At 39.8% G+C, this 16,619-nt stretch overlaps 1 protein-coding gene across 1 annotated transcript in view; it reads right to left on the bottom strand.

Annotated features, from left to right (window-relative positions):
* The window catches only part of LOC147698869 (uncharacterized), a 91,702-nt gene that overhangs the window by 57,691 nt on the left and 17,392 nt on the right, over positions 1-16,619 (bottom strand). Inside the window, exons 2-5 of the mRNA XM_086935487.1 lie at positions 11,384-11,527; positions 9,440-9,583; positions 7,022-7,165; positions 4,089-4,232 (exon numbers count right to left, since the gene is read on the bottom strand). Coding sequence (XP_086791613.1) covers positions 4,089-4,232; positions 7,022-7,165; positions 9,440-9,583; positions 11,384-11,527 — 576 coding nt within the window. The remainder of the gene's footprint in view (positions 1-4,088; positions 4,233-7,021; positions 7,166-9,439; positions 9,584-11,383; positions 11,528-16,619) is intronic.

The raw sequence follows: 16,619 nt of genomic DNA, 5'->3' as shown, positions 1-16,619 counted from the left end.
TTTCTGTATTTTTCTCCCCAAGGTCTTTTCTGAATTTAACAACTGATACCAGATGGCGCCGGCCTGGCACCACATGGGAGTCCACAAAGGATTCATTTATCATACGGACCTTGATGTATATTGCCTTCTTGTATATAGTATCTCTCTATCCATTTATAGAATAATTTTGGGACTAACCATGTTTAGTCGACCAATAATGTGTTTTTATTTTCACGAGGGTGCACTTTCACTATATTTTCAATATAGATCACAGTAAGATTTATCACCAGTGGGTTGTCCAATACCAGCGTTGATATACTATTAGCACATGTATACATTGATGCCATTTATTTTCCTGAATTACACACAGATACGTGTCCATTTGTCATATGTAATGTTATGTAAATTGGAAAAGATATAGATTTTGTAAATAAGAAAATAGTGTGTATTTTTGTAAGATATAAATATGTATATATGTATAGGAGTAGGCATATGTATATATATATCTTGTGTATAACCGTATATTATTGTACATAGATAGATATATATTTTTCTATTTTTTATATAGATGGATTCGAGTTCAGTGGGCACATCTGTGTGTAGGACGGATATATGCATATTTATTATATATTATACATGGCTATGGTTTAATATGACGGTATAATTGCATTCATGCAGATATAATTTTCCAAAGATTATCAACTCTGATATGTGTTTTTATTGTATATAGAGGTGTGCACGTATTTTTATAATGAAATACGTGTTTTTTCTATGTCTACACCTTTGCTACTCACGTCAATGGGTGGAGCATCACTGTTAGAAAAAATTGTATAAATTTGTAGCTGACCAGGTGCGCGGTGTGTGACCAAGAGCACTAGTTGCTCGAAACGCGTAACCAGAGGGGTTTTAAATAAAATCACCTTGACTGCAGCCATTGGGTCCGTGTCTTCGTTTCCACAGAAGTGTGGTTTTCTTGAAGATTGTTCTGTTCATATATATATATATATATTTATATTTAATACTTTTTTTGTCATTTACATTAATTATTTAGTAATAATAAATTTATTTAATCATTTTAACTAAGTTTATATTAAATATATTTATTTTTATATTAGTTTTAACTTAATTTAAAGACATATAAAAAAACGATATTTTGACAGTCTATATTATTTACAGTCGATATTTTAGAGTCGATATTTTTGTACTTACCTGTATAAAGATAGAAACTCGATATTTTTTCCCTCGATATTTTCTCATCGATATTTTTGCAAGTCGATATTAATGGGCTCGATATTATTTCAGTGATCCGTTCTGTGTTACTCAGTAAATATGGATGCACAATGAGAATGGTTATGGGGCTATATGATTCACCAAACTCTAGCATTCCAAGATCAACATAAAAACTGAACTTAACTTCTATAACATTATTTCTCATAGATGATTTAGATCCAAAACATTGTTTACATGAACCTAATGTCTGCAACCAGACTGGACCAGACACATATTTTCAATTGCTGTGCTGGCTCCAGTTGCAGCCAAAAGACATCAAAAGCAGCATCACAAACAAAGTGAGTTCAACGCCATTATACTAGAATGCCCAGACACCAGTGACATCAGCTCCATCCAATTGTCATGTTCCCATCGAAGCTGAGATGGCAACGCTGGAAATGTAGCTATAAATGAGATTGGAAGCTAGCCGAAATAGGCGGTAGTGCGAGCGCAGGTAGTGGTATAAAGAGATGAAACATCTATCAGAAAGAACATTTTCGTAGATAAATCACTAACTCTCCTAAGGAACATCCACACATGAGAGTTGTGGATATAAATACTGCAGTAACATGTAAATAATTGGAGAACTGTCCTTCGAAGTGGGGTCTGCTCTCTCTAAGTCAAATCAAACCAATATTGTTTGGTTACAGATTACTCAAGGGACAAAGTAGCTGCCTCACATTTCTTCTGTAATGTCATTGCTCTTGACAAAGTCGGTGCTGTTTCAGAGTGTACTAAAATAGCACACTCTGAAACGTTTCAGAGACATTTTGCTAGCATGCTTATAAAGTGATTAACCATAAGGGAAGACCAACTGTAGATAGATTGCTTCTAATGCCCCTTCCCAATGTATTGTCTTCATAGCTAAATAAAAGGTCATAAAAGTTTGCTGAGGAAAGAAGCTAGATCAGGATAAAGAATGCAGATAGATTTTGCATCGAAGTATGATTTAATGGCCTTGATATTTAGAACCTCTATTGCTAAAGAACCATAAGTCGTAGATCTAAAGGTCTGACAGAATCTGATCTAAGGACTGAGAATAATACATAGATTAAAAAATGGTTATCTGCTAGAGTCATCCACTCTCATAGAAGGGTATCTAGCTGCCAACAAAATATCCATTACCTATAAGGGAAGTTTATATGATGAGAGAGCTGAAATTTCCAGGAAATAAGCCTTGGCAACTGAAGGTCTGAGTAGAGCAATTCGTCTCTGGGACAAAATAATCTCTATTGCTGGAAGGAGGTGAGTAGTTTCAGAACTGGTTTGTAGCAGGTCAGGGCACCACAGTCTCCTGACCCAAGCCAGGGATATCAGAATGGAATTAGTAATGTGGACCCAGAACTTCTGAAGAGCTCCCTGAACAAATGATGATGTTAGCAGAAAACATAAAGTAGTTTGTACATCCACAGAGGATGTAGTGAGCAGAGTATGTAGTACATTCCATTCTGTCTCCTAATGGACTGGTCAGTTCTTGGCTTACCCAAATGAGAACCCGATAACCCATTACTTCATCGCCTAAGTCTCAGTCATGTCCATTAGACAGGGGCCAGGTAGTCCTCATCCACACATGCCTTTGCAGAACCAGAAAAAAGTCCAATAACCTTGCTCTAGAACCAACCACATTCAGATTAGTCTTCATGCCCTGCTCTGACAGAGCCACTACATCCTGCATTAACTCCTTGAGACTTTTCTTGTATGGTTTAGGAAGATTCATGATAATAAAGACTATGATTTCCCCCTAATGTGTGAGTATATCTGGCTAACAAACATATCATGCTTGAAATCTTCAAGGCAAGTCTAGGCGCAGCAATTATTTAGTCATCTTAAACACTGGAACTGTAAGAGTCAGTGCTTAGATTGCCTTTGTTAATGGCTACACTGTTGGGCTACACGTTTTGATGAAGAGGAAAAGCTGGAAAGAATGTCACGCACAACCATGACAGCTCTGAAAAAGTAATTGAGTCCTTGGGTCAAAATGGGGCTTTGTTTGGGTCAGTCCCTGGACCTTTTAAGCCCCCCCGCATTTGGCCTGAGCCATGTTAATATCTGTGAGATATAGGGGTGTCAGGGCACAACACCACATTCTACAGGTGGCAGTCTCATCATTTTGCAATATGCCGCTAGGTGTAGCAGAGAATTCAGTGGCAAATATTGCTAACATATAACTCTGGAAATCAGGTTGCTGAGCTGAGAGCCAGGTAGAGAAAAACTCATTTGCGGAATCAGTTTTGAAGACAACAATGAGTTTTCCTTCTTTCTCATGAGCTTTTTGTGAAAGGAAGAGTGATTTATGTGATCTCCATAAAAAAAATGCATGCAATCTCTTAGGTACGTCAGGTTAGACATTGATTTAGGGCATGATTCATAAGGTCTAGAACTTGATAATCCTGAGTAATACATCCTGAACAAAGTAGAATACCTTGACAAACATGAAGAACAGGCTAAAACTGTCAGCATTAAATCCTGTGTCAATGAGGGTGCAAACAGGCAGGAACTGATGTCACTGGCTCTTGAGCCTAATTTTATAATGGGGCTCATGTTCAATATGGTGCCCGTAGAATGCTGCAGACAGTATCATTTGGCATTGGTGACCACTTTTTGAAAGCATTTTGAAGATCCATTCAGAAACCTTAGGAGAAGGCCTATATCATGCATGTAAGAAGTTGGCAAAATCCAGATCTATAATTTGTAGGGATCCACAATTTCCTTAGGAAAGACAAGTTAGGCTGATACTCTTGGGTACCATCACAATATCTGCATTTGTCAATGTGTTGTAACAAAATTCTAAGAAGCAGTGTCATATGACCTGAGTAAGGGCATTGACATTAAGTAATTACCTTGAGCCTTGGAGTGGTAGCACCAGATCACTTCGGGGATGCTTGAGTCGAAGCAGCAGCCTTTGGAGAGGCACTCCTTTTCTGGGATACGCAGATAGCCACATTCTCTCCGCTCTTTAGGTTCAAGGCCACATTGTTGTTTATCTATTTAGTGCAGAGAAAACATAGCATGTGTCAGCATCATTAGGAGAATGGTTATGGGGCTAAATGATTCACCAAACTCTAACATTCCACCATCAACATAGATACTGAACTTATCTTCTATAACAATTTTTCTCGTGGATGATTCAGATCCAGGACATTGCTTACTTGAACCTAATGTCTGCAACCAGACTGGACCAGACACATATTTTCAATGGCTGTGCTGGCTCCAGTTGTAGCCAAATTACATCGAATTCAGCATCACAAACAAAGTGAGTTCAATGCCATTAAACTAGAATAAACAGAGACCAGTGACATCAGCTCCATCCAATTGTCATGCTCCCATCGAAGCTGAGATGGAAACGATGGAAATATAGCTATAAATGAGATTGAAAGCTAGCCCAAATAGGCAGTAGTGCGAGTGCAGGTAGTGGTAGACAGAGATGAAACATCTATCAGAAAGAACATTTTCGAAGATAAATCACTCTCCTAAGGAACATCCACACATGAGAGTTGAGGATATAAAAACTGCAATAACATGGAGAGAGTTGGAGTACAGTCCTTCGCAGTTTCCTCCTCTCCCTAAGTCAAATCAAACCAATATTGTTTGGTTGCAGAATGCTCAAGGGACAAAGAAGCTGCCTCACATATCTTCTGTAATGTCATAGCTCTTGACGAAGTCGGTGCTGTTTTAGAGTGTACTAACATAGCACACTCTGAAATGTTTCAGAGGCATTTTGCTAGCATACATTTAAGTGATTAATCATAAGGGAAGACCAAATATAGATAGATTGCTTTTTAATGCCCCTTTCCAATGAATTGTCTTCATAGCTAAATAAAAAGTCATAAAAGTTTGCTGAGGAAAGAAGCTTGATAAGGATAAAGAATGCAAATAGAGTTTGCATCTAAGTATGATTAATTGGCATTGATATTTAGACCCTCTATGAGTCGAAGATCTACATTTCTGGCAGAATCCGATCTAAGGACTGAGAATACTTCATAGATTAAAAAATGACTATCTGCTAGAGTCATCCACTCTCATAGAAGGGTTTCTAGCTGCCAACAAAATATCCATTACCTATAAAGGAAGTTCATATGATGAGAGAGCTGCAATTTCCAGGAAATAAGACTTGGCAACTGAAGGTCCGAGTACAGCAATTAGTCTCTGGGACAATAGAATCTCTATTGCTGGAAAGAGGTGAGGGGTTTCAGAACTGGTTTGTAGCAGGTCAGAGCACGACTGTCTCTTGACCCAAGCCAGGGCTATCAGAATGAAATTAGTAATGTGGACCCAGAACTTCTGAAGAGCTCCCTGAACAAATGATGATGTTAGCAGAAAACATAAAGTAGTTTGTACATCCACAGAAGATGTAGTGAGCAGAGTATGTAGTACATTCCATTCTGTCTCCTAATGGACTGGTCAGTTCTTGGCTTACCCAAATGAGAACCCGATAACCCATTACTTCATCGCCTAAGTCTCAGTCATGTCCATTAGACAGGGGCCAGGTAGTCCTCATCCACACATGCCTTTGCAGAACCAGAAAAAAGTCCAATAACCTTGCTCTAGAACCAACCACATTCAGATTAGTCTTCATGCCCTGCTCTGACAGAGCCATTACATCCTGCATTAACTCCTTGAGACTTTTCTTGTATGGTTTAGGAAGATTCATGGTAATAAAGACTATGATTTCCCCCTAATGTGTGAGTATATCTGGCTAACAAACATATCATGCTTGAAATCTTCAAGGCAAGTCTAGGCGCAGCAATTATTTAGTCATCTTAAACAATGGAACTGTAAGAGTCAGTGCTTAGATTGCCTTTGTTAATGGCTACACTGTTGGGCTACACACTTTGATGAAGAGGAAAAGCTGGAAAGAATGTCACCCACAACCATGACAGCTCTGAAAAAGTAATTGAGTCCTTGGGTCAAAATGGGGCTTTGTTTGGGTCAGTCCCTGGACCTTTTAAGCCCCCCCCGCATTTGGCCTGAGCCATGTTAATATCTGTGAGATATAGGGGTGTCAGGGCACAACACCACATTCTACAGGTGGCAGTCTCATCATTTTGCAATATGCCGCTAGGTGTAGCAGAGAATTCAGTGGCAAATATTGCTAACATATAACTCTGGAAATCAGGTTGCTGAGCTGAGAGCCAGGTAGAGAAAAACTCATTTGCGGAATCAGTTTTGAAGACAATGAGTGTTCCTTCTTTCTCATGAGCTTTTTGTGAAAGGAAGAGTGATTTATGTGATCTCCATAAAAAAAATGCATGCAATCTCTTAGGTACGTCAGGTTAGACATTGATTTAGGGCATGATTCATAAGGTCTAGAACTTGATAATCCTGAGTAATACATCCTGAACAAAGTAGAATACCTTGACAAACATGAAGAACAGGCTAAAACTGTCAGCATTAAATCCTGTGTCAATGAGGGTGCCAACAGGCAGGAACTGATGTCCCTGGCTCTTGAGCCTAATTTTATAATGGGGCTCATGTTCAATATGGTGCCCGTAGAATGCTGCAGACAGTATCATTTGGCATTGGTGACCACTTTTTGAAAGCATTTTGAAGATCCATTCAGACACCTTAGGAGAAGGCCTATATCATGCATGTAAGAAGTTGGCAAAATCTAGATCTATAATTTGTAGGGATCCACAATTTCCTTAGGAAAGACAAGTTAGGCTGATACTCTTGGGTACCATCACAATATCTGCATTTGTCAATGTGTTGTAACAAAATTCTAAGAAGCAGTGGTCATATGACCTGAGTAAGGGTATTGACATTAAGTAATTACCTTGAGCCTTGGAGTGGTAGCACCAGATCACTTCGGGGATGCTTGAGTCGAAGCAGCAGCCTTTGGAGAGGCACTCCTTTTCTGGGATACGCAGATAGCCACATTCTCTCCGCTCTTTAGGTTCAAGGCCACATTGTTGTTTATCTATTTAGTGCAGAGAAAACATAGCATGTGTCAGCATCATTAGGAGAATGGTTATGGGGCTAAATGATTCACCAAACTCTAACATTCCACCATCAACATAGATACTGAACTTATCTTCTATAACAATTTTTCTCATGGATGATTCAGATCCAGGACATTGCTTACTTGAACCTAATGTCTGCAACCAGACTGGACCAGACACATATTTTCAATGGCTGTGCTGGCTCCAGTTGTAGCCAAATTACATCGAATTCAGCATCACAAACAAAGTGAGTTCAATGCCATTAAACTAGAATGCACAGACACCAGTGACATCAGCTCCATCCAATTGTCATGCTCCCATCGAAGCTGAGATGGCAACGATGGAAATGTAGCTATAAATGAGATTGAAAGCTAGCCCAAAAAGGCTGTGAAACTAAGAATGCACATCTGACTGAGTGAAATAGCTGTCTATTGTTTTCACACGACTCTAGAGATTTACTCTTATCCTGAGGGAGCAAAGTTGTCATATTTATGCGGTTGTCATAAGCTGAATCCCTTATTGTCTGAGCCAGGGAAGCTGTTCCCTTCCTAATCTGTCAAGAAAGTTTCCAGTGACCTCTGAGCTAGCTGGTGCAAACCTAAATTAAGTCTAACATAGTCAGCAGAGACCTGGAAGACCTCAGTCCTACGTCTACACTGCTGTTTATGTTATTCCAATGCGCAAAGCCTATTGGGAAAATAGAAACTACATTGCAAGGGCACACCACCACATTCTACAGGTGGGAGCCTCATCATTTTGCATTATGCCGCTAGGTGTAGCAGAGAATTCAGAGGCAAATATTTCTAATAAGTGTGAGCGCAAAATCCGTTCCGCTCGCGGATTTCGCGGATTTTCGGTAAATCCGCAATCCGTGAACTCCCGCGAATTTACTGAAAATCCGCGAATCGGCGAGTGGCGGATCTGGGGGCCAAAAGTTCAAGCCTTGAAGCTTGAAGTTGTTGTAACTATTTTAGGATGGCGCCAGCAAGCTGCCAGCGCCATCCGAGCACCTGCTTTATTTTATCTATTAGTGCTTCCTGTTGAAGCTAATTTAGTAACTATTTTAGGATGGCGCTGGCAGCTTGCCGGCGCCATCCTAAAATAGTTACAGGATGATGGATGGACAGCTCACTCAAGGGACCCTTGCGCACATCGGAGCGATTGCATAGTAACACACACATGGCCGCTGGAACTAGTTGAAGCTCAAATTCAGTGACTCATTCATCAGCCCAAAAACAATTGTGAGCATCGTCAAGGCTGGGCAGGTGTGCCTTCTTCCCAAATCTACCGTTGAAAATCAGCTGTGATGCTGGATAGAGGCCTTGTATCCTTGACTTGCAGAGAGCAATCCTCGTGCAGTTCCTGGGACCAGGAGCTTTTTTCTCTTCATCTGCTGCTCTGAACAGTCTCTAACCATTTGTACACACAAGAAGCACTTGGACTCGCACAGAAGACCCCCCCCATTAAAAAAAATCTGCAAAATCCGCAAATCCGCAAATTCGCGGATTTTGCGGATCCGCAAATCCGCAAATCCGCAAATTCGCAGATCGTGAATCCGCGAAATACGCCCATGCTTATAACTCTAGAAATCAGCTTGCTGAGCTGAGAGCCAGGTAGAGAAAAACTCATTTGGGGAGTCAGTTTTGAAGACAACAATGAGTGTTCCTTCTTTCTCATGAGCTTTTTGTGAAAGGAAGAGTGCTTTATGTGATCTCCATAAAAAAATGCATGCAATCTCTTAGGTACGTCAGGTTAGACATTGATTTAGGGCATGATTCATAAGGTCTAGAACTTGATAATCCTGACTAATACATCCTGAACAAAGTAGAATACCTTGACAAACGTGAAGAACAGGCTAAAACTGTCCGCTTTAAATCCTGTGTCAATGAGGGTGCAAACAGGCATGAACTGATGTCACTGGCTCTTGTGCCTAATGTTATAATGGGGCTCATGTTCAATATGGTGCCCGTAGAATGCTGCAGACAGTATCATTTGGCACTCGTGACCACTTTTTGAAAGCATTTTGAAGATCCATTCAGACACCTTAGGAGAAGGCTCATATCATGCATGTAAGAAGTTGGCAAAATCTAGATCTATAATTTGTAGGGATCCACAATTTCCTTAGGAAAGGCAAGTTAGGTTGATACTCTTGGGTACCATCACAATATCTGCATTTGTTAATGTGTTGTAACAAAATTCTAAGAAGCAGTGGTCATATGACCTGAGTAAGGGTATTGACTTTAGGTAATTACCTTGAGCCTTGGAGTGGTAGCACCAGATCACTTCGGGGATGCTTGGGTCGAAGCAGCAGCCTTTGGAGAGGCAGTCCTTTTCTGGGATACCCAGATAGCCACATTCTCTCCGCTCTTTAGGTTCAAGGCCACATTGTTGTTTATCTATTTAGTGCAGAGAAAACATAGCATGTGTCAGCATCATTAGGAGAATGGTTATGGGGCTAAATGATTCACCAAACTCTAACATTCCACCGTGAACATAGATACTGAACTTATCTTCTATAACAATTTTTCTCATGGATGATTCAGATCCAGGATATTGCTTACATGAACCTAATGTCTGCATCCAGAGTGGACCAGACACATATTTTGAAGGGCTGTGCTGGCTCCAGTTGTAGCCAAATGATATTGAATGCAGCATCACAAACAAAGTGAGTTCAACGCCATTATACTAGAATGCACGGACAGCAGTGACATCAGCTTCATCCAATTGTCATGCCCCCATCGAAGCTGAGATGGCAACAAGGGAAATGTAGCTATAAATGAGATTGAAAGGTAGCCCAAAAAGGCGGTAGTGCGAGCGCAGGTAGTGGTAGACAGAGATGAAACATCTACCAGAAAGAACATTCTTGCAGATAAATCACTAATTCTCCTAAGGAACATCCACACATGAGAGTTGAGGATATAAATACTGCTTTAACATGTAAATAATTGGAGAACTGTCCTTCGAAGTTCCCTGCTCTCCCTAAGTCAAATCAACTCAATATTGTTTGGTTATAGATTACTCAAGGGACAAAAGTAGCTGCCTCGAATATCTTCTGTAATATTATAGCTCTTGACAAACTTGGTGCAGCTTCAGAGTGTACTAACATAGCACACTCTGAAACATTTCAGAGGCATTATTCTAGCATGCTTTTAAGTGATTAGCCATAAGTGAAAACCAATTGTAGATAGATTGCTTTTTAATGCCCCTTCTCAATGAATTGTCTTCATAGCTAATTAAAAAGTCATAAAAGTTTGATAAGGAAAAAATCTTGATCAGGCTAAAGAATGCAGATAGAGTTTGCATCTAAGTATGATTTAATGGCATTGATATTTAGTCCCTCTATTGCTAAAGAACCATAAGTGATAGATCTAAAGGTCTGGCAGAATCTGATCTAAGGACTGAGAATAATACATAGATTAAAAAATGGTTATCTGCTAGAGTCATCCACTCTCATAGAAGGGTATCTAGCTGCCAACAAAATATACATTACCTATTAAGGAAGTTTATATGATGAGAGAGCTGCAATTTCCAGGAAATAAGCTTTGGCAACTGAAGGTCTGAGTAGAGCAATTTGTCTCTGGGACAAAATAATCTCTATTGCTGGAAGGAGGTGAGGGGTTTCAGAACTGGTTTGTAGCAGGTCAGGGCACCGCCGTCTCCTGACCCAAGCCAGGGATATCAGAATGAATTTAGTACTTCTGAAGAGCTCCCTGAACAAATGATGATGTTAGCAGAAAACAAAATGTAGTTTGTACATCCACAGAGGATGTAGTGAGCAGAGTATGTAGTGCATTCCATTCCGTCTCCTAATGGACTGGTCAGTACTTTGCTTACCCGAATGAGAACCCAATAACCCAGTAATTCATAGCCTAAGTCTCGGTTATAATAGTGCACATGTTCAATACGATGCCCGGAGAATGCTGCAGGCAGTTTCATTTGGCATTGGTGACCGCTTATTGAAAGCATTTTGCAGATCCATTCAGACACCTTAGGAGAAGGCTCATATCAAGCATGTAAGAAGTTGGTAAATTGTAGATATATAATTTGTAGGGGTCCACCATTTCCTTAAGGAAGGCAAGGGAGGTTGATACTCTTGGGTACCGTCACAATATCTGCATTTGTTAATGTGTTGTAACAAAAGTCTAAGAAGCAGTGGTCATAAAACCTGAGTAAGGGTATTGAAATTAAGTAATTACCGTGAGCCTTCGAGTGGTAGCACCAGATCACTTCGGGGATGCTTGGGTCGAAGCAGCAGCCTTTGGAGAGGCACTCCTTTTCTGAGATACCAAAATAGCCACATTCAGTCCGCTCTTTAGGTCTAAGGGCACATTGTTGTTTATCTATTTAGTGCAGAAAAAACATAGAATGTGTCAGCATCATTAGGAGCACATCAACAGCTAATATTGATACCTGATGTAAGTTAGTATCAATCACGCTTTACACCAAAAGGCCTGATGTTATCAACAGGACGTTCTCATGCTGTCGCAAGAAGAAGGGTACAAAAGGCATCAGTTGCATAGGATAATGATTGCAAGTTGAGTGACACCAGGAAGCTGATTTAGTAGCATCCACTGAAGCCTAAAATGGAACGTCTTTATTCTATTTTTATAAACTTTATACACTGGACAGAAAAATGTGTCACAAAACAGTTGTGTTAGAAATTGCTCATTGATGTGTAATTTCTTAAGGAAACTTTAGAGCTTATATATAGTATTTTCACTTAGGGACTGATTTACATTTTCCATAATTCAGCCTTTCTTAAACAGGCATGGAAAAGAAATCCTTAGACTGCCATGAGTCAGGGAAAAATTGTTGTACGAAATCACTTGGCATGGCACATCGGCCATTTTTGCCTTTAATTTTATTTGTAAGCACAAATTGACAGTCTTATATCCATGGATGTCAATACACGAAATTGGCTGTACTAGCACAAGTGACATTACAAACCCTTTTCCCCTGATGACATCACAGAGTTGGCTCTTGAACCCCCAACAGGCTGTGCTGCGTTACACTGCATCAGGTAGACGTTGCATTGGTGGAGCATGGGTGTTCATGTATCCACCCATGTATTTTGATGCACATTCAGTTAACCTGGATTGAGTGCCTATGTGAGGCTGGTTTAACAACAAAAAAAATCTTATATTCTGTTTGTTACTTCCTCGTTCTATGTGTACTGTATTCTGCATCATTCATAGAAACAGGAATATATATTGTTTTTGTGCAGAAAGGTAAAATTGTACGCACAATAACAATCCTGCTTATAAAACAAGCACGCTTGCACCATTGTGCAAGGGATTTTGTGTTGGCGCTAGGAAGAAATGCACCAGCACTGGGAGAGACTAGACGTGCACCATATATTACTAGATATGACACCTTTCTGCTTTTTCCTTTTCACGTAAGGCTGTGCAGCAAGGTGCCTTGCTGCGTTGTGAAAAAGGCTAGTAAATCCAGGCCCACTTGCCAAATACGAATAACATACATAAAGTGCTGGCTGACAAAACAATTGACAAGGAAGCAATCAATGCACTTACCACAGCTTTGATAAGTGGAGTTCCATAACCTCAGCATAGGGCATGGAGACCCAAGAAGAAGCACAAGATTTGTGCTTATTGAGCTGTCCAATAGCTGAGGTGGCACACAACCAAAGTGGCCTAGTGGTGGCTCAGAACAAATCCAGAGGTCTCTAGAAAGTGAAGGGCTCCGATGGAGATGAAGAAGTAGGTCACCGTACCACAGACTATCCGGGATGATCCGGAGGCCTATCCATTGTAGGGCCTCAGAGATGGTGCAGATGACGCAGGACCTAGTGGACATCTGGCAAACTCTGAAAGAGCTTCACCCTCAATGTCAGCCACTTCCATTAATGGGTACAATGCTGCCACTTGCCTGAAACCACCACCACCTTTTGATACAGTCAAAAACCAAAATACTGGCAATAGGTGGATTGTGTGGATAGAGATATTTGATAATATCTTGATACACTTGAAGAGACTGATAACAAACATATTAATAAATACCTCAATAATCTTGCTGCTGATGGTATAAAAGAAGTCAAAAAGTTTAAAAGAAATAGTGAAGAAGAGACAGCAAACTTATGAAGAAATCAGGCACAGTCAGTTTAAAGAAATTTTTAATCTAAAATTCAATCCAATGCCCAATGTAGATTACCAAAGATACATTTTCAGTCAAGAACAACAGAACGTTGGTGAAACCATTGATGAATTTGCAGAGAGACTCAACACACTCATCAAACAATGTAATTTAAATGAATTAGAAGGTGAAGAAGCAATAGGCCTTAGAGTTATCAATGGATGCCTAGCAGATTCATTCAAACGTATAATGCTGAGAGAAACTCAGTGTCTGGAGCAAGTTTTAATAGCTGCCAGAGCTGCAGAGCGCACAGATAGACAAGCTGATGAAATGGAGGCTGGAGGTGCCCAGATTGAATCAGTCATGAGTGTGTAAAGTAAGCCAAAGTCTAAAGGACACAAGGTGATGTCAACAAGTAAAAGGATGTTTTTTTTAGATGTGGACTTTCATTTCCACACAAAGGTAAATGCCTGGCCAGCATGTTTCAGAAGCAACGGTTGACTAACACCCACAAGGTCAAGCGGTGACATCAGTTAAGGCAAATCTACACTATAAGCAGTTGATCATCATCTGAATCATCGGCAAGCAGTTTTTCTATATCAGTATTAATTAAAAGTAAAGAAGATGGTTGTGCCATGTCGATGTTTACCTCATAAAAGTGTGCTCATATTGGATTGGCCGCATGTGAAGAAAAATCTTAGTTAAAGGAAAGTCAGTATGCCTAGGCACCAAAAGTATTCAAACACTGTCCGAAGATTACACTGAAAGTGAATGGCTGTTTGATACTTTCCATCATCTACAGTGGGGATTCTATAAACATTATGCCTGAGGAGAAATATAATCGAATTCTCTCCATTACTGAAACTTATGCCGTCGTAAACCAAGGTGTATCCATGGGCTGCATCAACATCTTTAAAAAAAAAAAACAAGGTTCTTGTTAGTGATGATGAAAAACAATAAAATAAAGGTGAATGCACCCATCCATGTTACTGAAACTGAAAAGTTTTCTTTTTCTTTTTTTAAATGCAGCCCATTTTCCTTTGAGGAAAATGGACTGCATGTAAAAAAAACCTGCTTTATTGAGATAGCAGTCACAGCTATGGTGGTCTGCTGAGCCCACCAGGCCACCATATCTGTGAGTGTAAGCCATTCTCAATGGGATGCAAATTGTGCTTGCCTCATTAATATTGATAAGGCATGCAATTTGCGACCCCATTGGGAATTGCAAACAGTGTCTGACACACTGTAGTATATTGTATATTGCATTTTGCAGGTTGCAAAGCTTTCAATTTGCGATTCGCAAAATGCAAGCGTCGTACATCTGGCCCATAGTCAGAGCCTATGCTCCTCCAGAAACAGTAAAAACCAACTTGAGACATCATTGGAATATGGCTCTATTGAAAGGACATCAAACGTGTGCAACATGCATGCCATGTAGCTAAAATGTAGAGGGCACAGATTTTCAGATGGGTAATCTCAAATGGACGCACACTACTTTTTCTAATTACAGAACAAACAATAATGTATATGGAATTATAATGTCCCTGCCAGAAATTATATATTGGAAAAAACTAGTCAGGAGATTAGTATTGTCCAGCACAAATCACAGATACAAATAAAGGCAACTTAAGCACCAGTTGTCAGTCTCTTCCTATCAATGGCACACAATGAAACAGAGTTCAAATGGACAATCCTAATGGCTGTCCAGTCCAATTCAAAAGGAGGAGATTTAGAGGCAGTCCTTCAACAAAAACAAGCATACGTAATTATACATTTTAATACTACAACTACAAGATTAAACACAATGTATGACCTACACTAATTGTGAGGTATATCAAAAGGATTATACAAATTGTACAAATTGGCTGAAAAATCGAATACTCCAAGAACTAGCATTCTTTGAAAGGATTATCAATGCTTCCCTTAGGACATGACATAACATTGCCAATGATGGCACACTGAATGTTTCTACATAAACTGAAATGTAAATGCTAGAATAGGAATCTTGCTAGTCTGAATTAAGCAGGAAATGGCAGACTGCATCCAACTGAAGGGAAAAAACATAACACAGAAGCCAGGGGAAAGATGGAATACAACTCATAGTTAGAGCATTACAAAGACCAGAATGTAATGGGCTTTGACTACTCAGGTCTAGCCAAATGGCTAACATTGCAAATGCAAATAAATACCTGAGACCAGGAGCCAGAGAACGTTGCAGCTAAGGAGCCCAGCTGGGTAGCAGACGATAACATTTGTCTACCATGGCAGACACACCTTTTGATTTCCAACAAACCTTTTGGCTGCATTTATTTGGACAATTGTGGTCCTCTTAATTCGGGTGGAGCATATTTTTTTATTTGTCTTTTTATTGAATAGTTACTCAGTATACAACAATGTTTACAAAATTAAAGGTACGTATAATGAGTCATTGTGGAGAGTGGCAAATCACAGCAATAATTTCAGACAATGATAACATGATTAGATGTGACACATATACATCATCATAGGCACAGCAGAATCTAAAAACCAGGATCCCGTGCTCCCACATAATGCCTGATTTCTCTCTGTATTGGATCCATTTACCCCATATATTTTCGTACTTTAGGAGGCAGTCCCAACTCTGGTAAACCTCAGGCTCTGCCAGTTGACACCAGTCTAGGTTGTTCTTTTTTTAAATGCAGACCATTTTCCTTTGAGGAAAATGGACTGCATGTAAAAAAAACCTGCTTTATTGAGATAGCAGTCACAGCTATGGTGGTCTGCTGAGCCCACCAGGCCACCATATCTGTGAGTGTAAGCCATTCTCAATGGGATGCAAATTGTGCTTGCCTCATTAATATTGATAAGGCATGCAATTTGCGACCCCATTGGGAATTGCAAACAGTGTCTGACACACTGTAGTATATTGTATATTGCATTTTGCAGGTTGCAAAGCTTTCAATTTGCGATTCGCAAAATGCAAGCGTCGTACATCTGGCCCATAGTCAGAGCCTATGCTCCTCCAGAAACAGTAAAAACCAACTTGAGACATCATTGGAATATGGCTCTATTGAAAGGACATCAAACGTGTGCAACATGCATGCCATGTAGCTAAAATGTAGAGGGCACAGATTTTCAGATGGGTAATCTCAAATGGACGCACACTACTTTTTCTAATTACAGAACAAACAATAATGTATATGGAATTATAATGTCCCTGCCAGAAATTATATATTGGAAAAAACTAGTCAGGAGATTAGTATTGTCCAGCACAAATCACAGATACAAATAAAGGCAACTTAAGCACCAGTTGTCAGTCTCTTCCTATCAATGGCACACAATGAAACAGAGTTCAAATGGACA

Source organism: Lissotriton vulgaris, chromosome 8 (genome assembly GCF_964263255.1).
Source record: "Lissotriton vulgaris chromosome 8, aLisVul1.2, whole genome shotgun sequence".
NCBI classification, from domain to species: domain Eukaryota; kingdom Metazoa; phylum Chordata; class Amphibia; order Caudata; family Salamandridae; genus Lissotriton; species Lissotriton vulgaris.
This window is presented reverse-complemented; position numbering and strand designations above follow the sequence as displayed.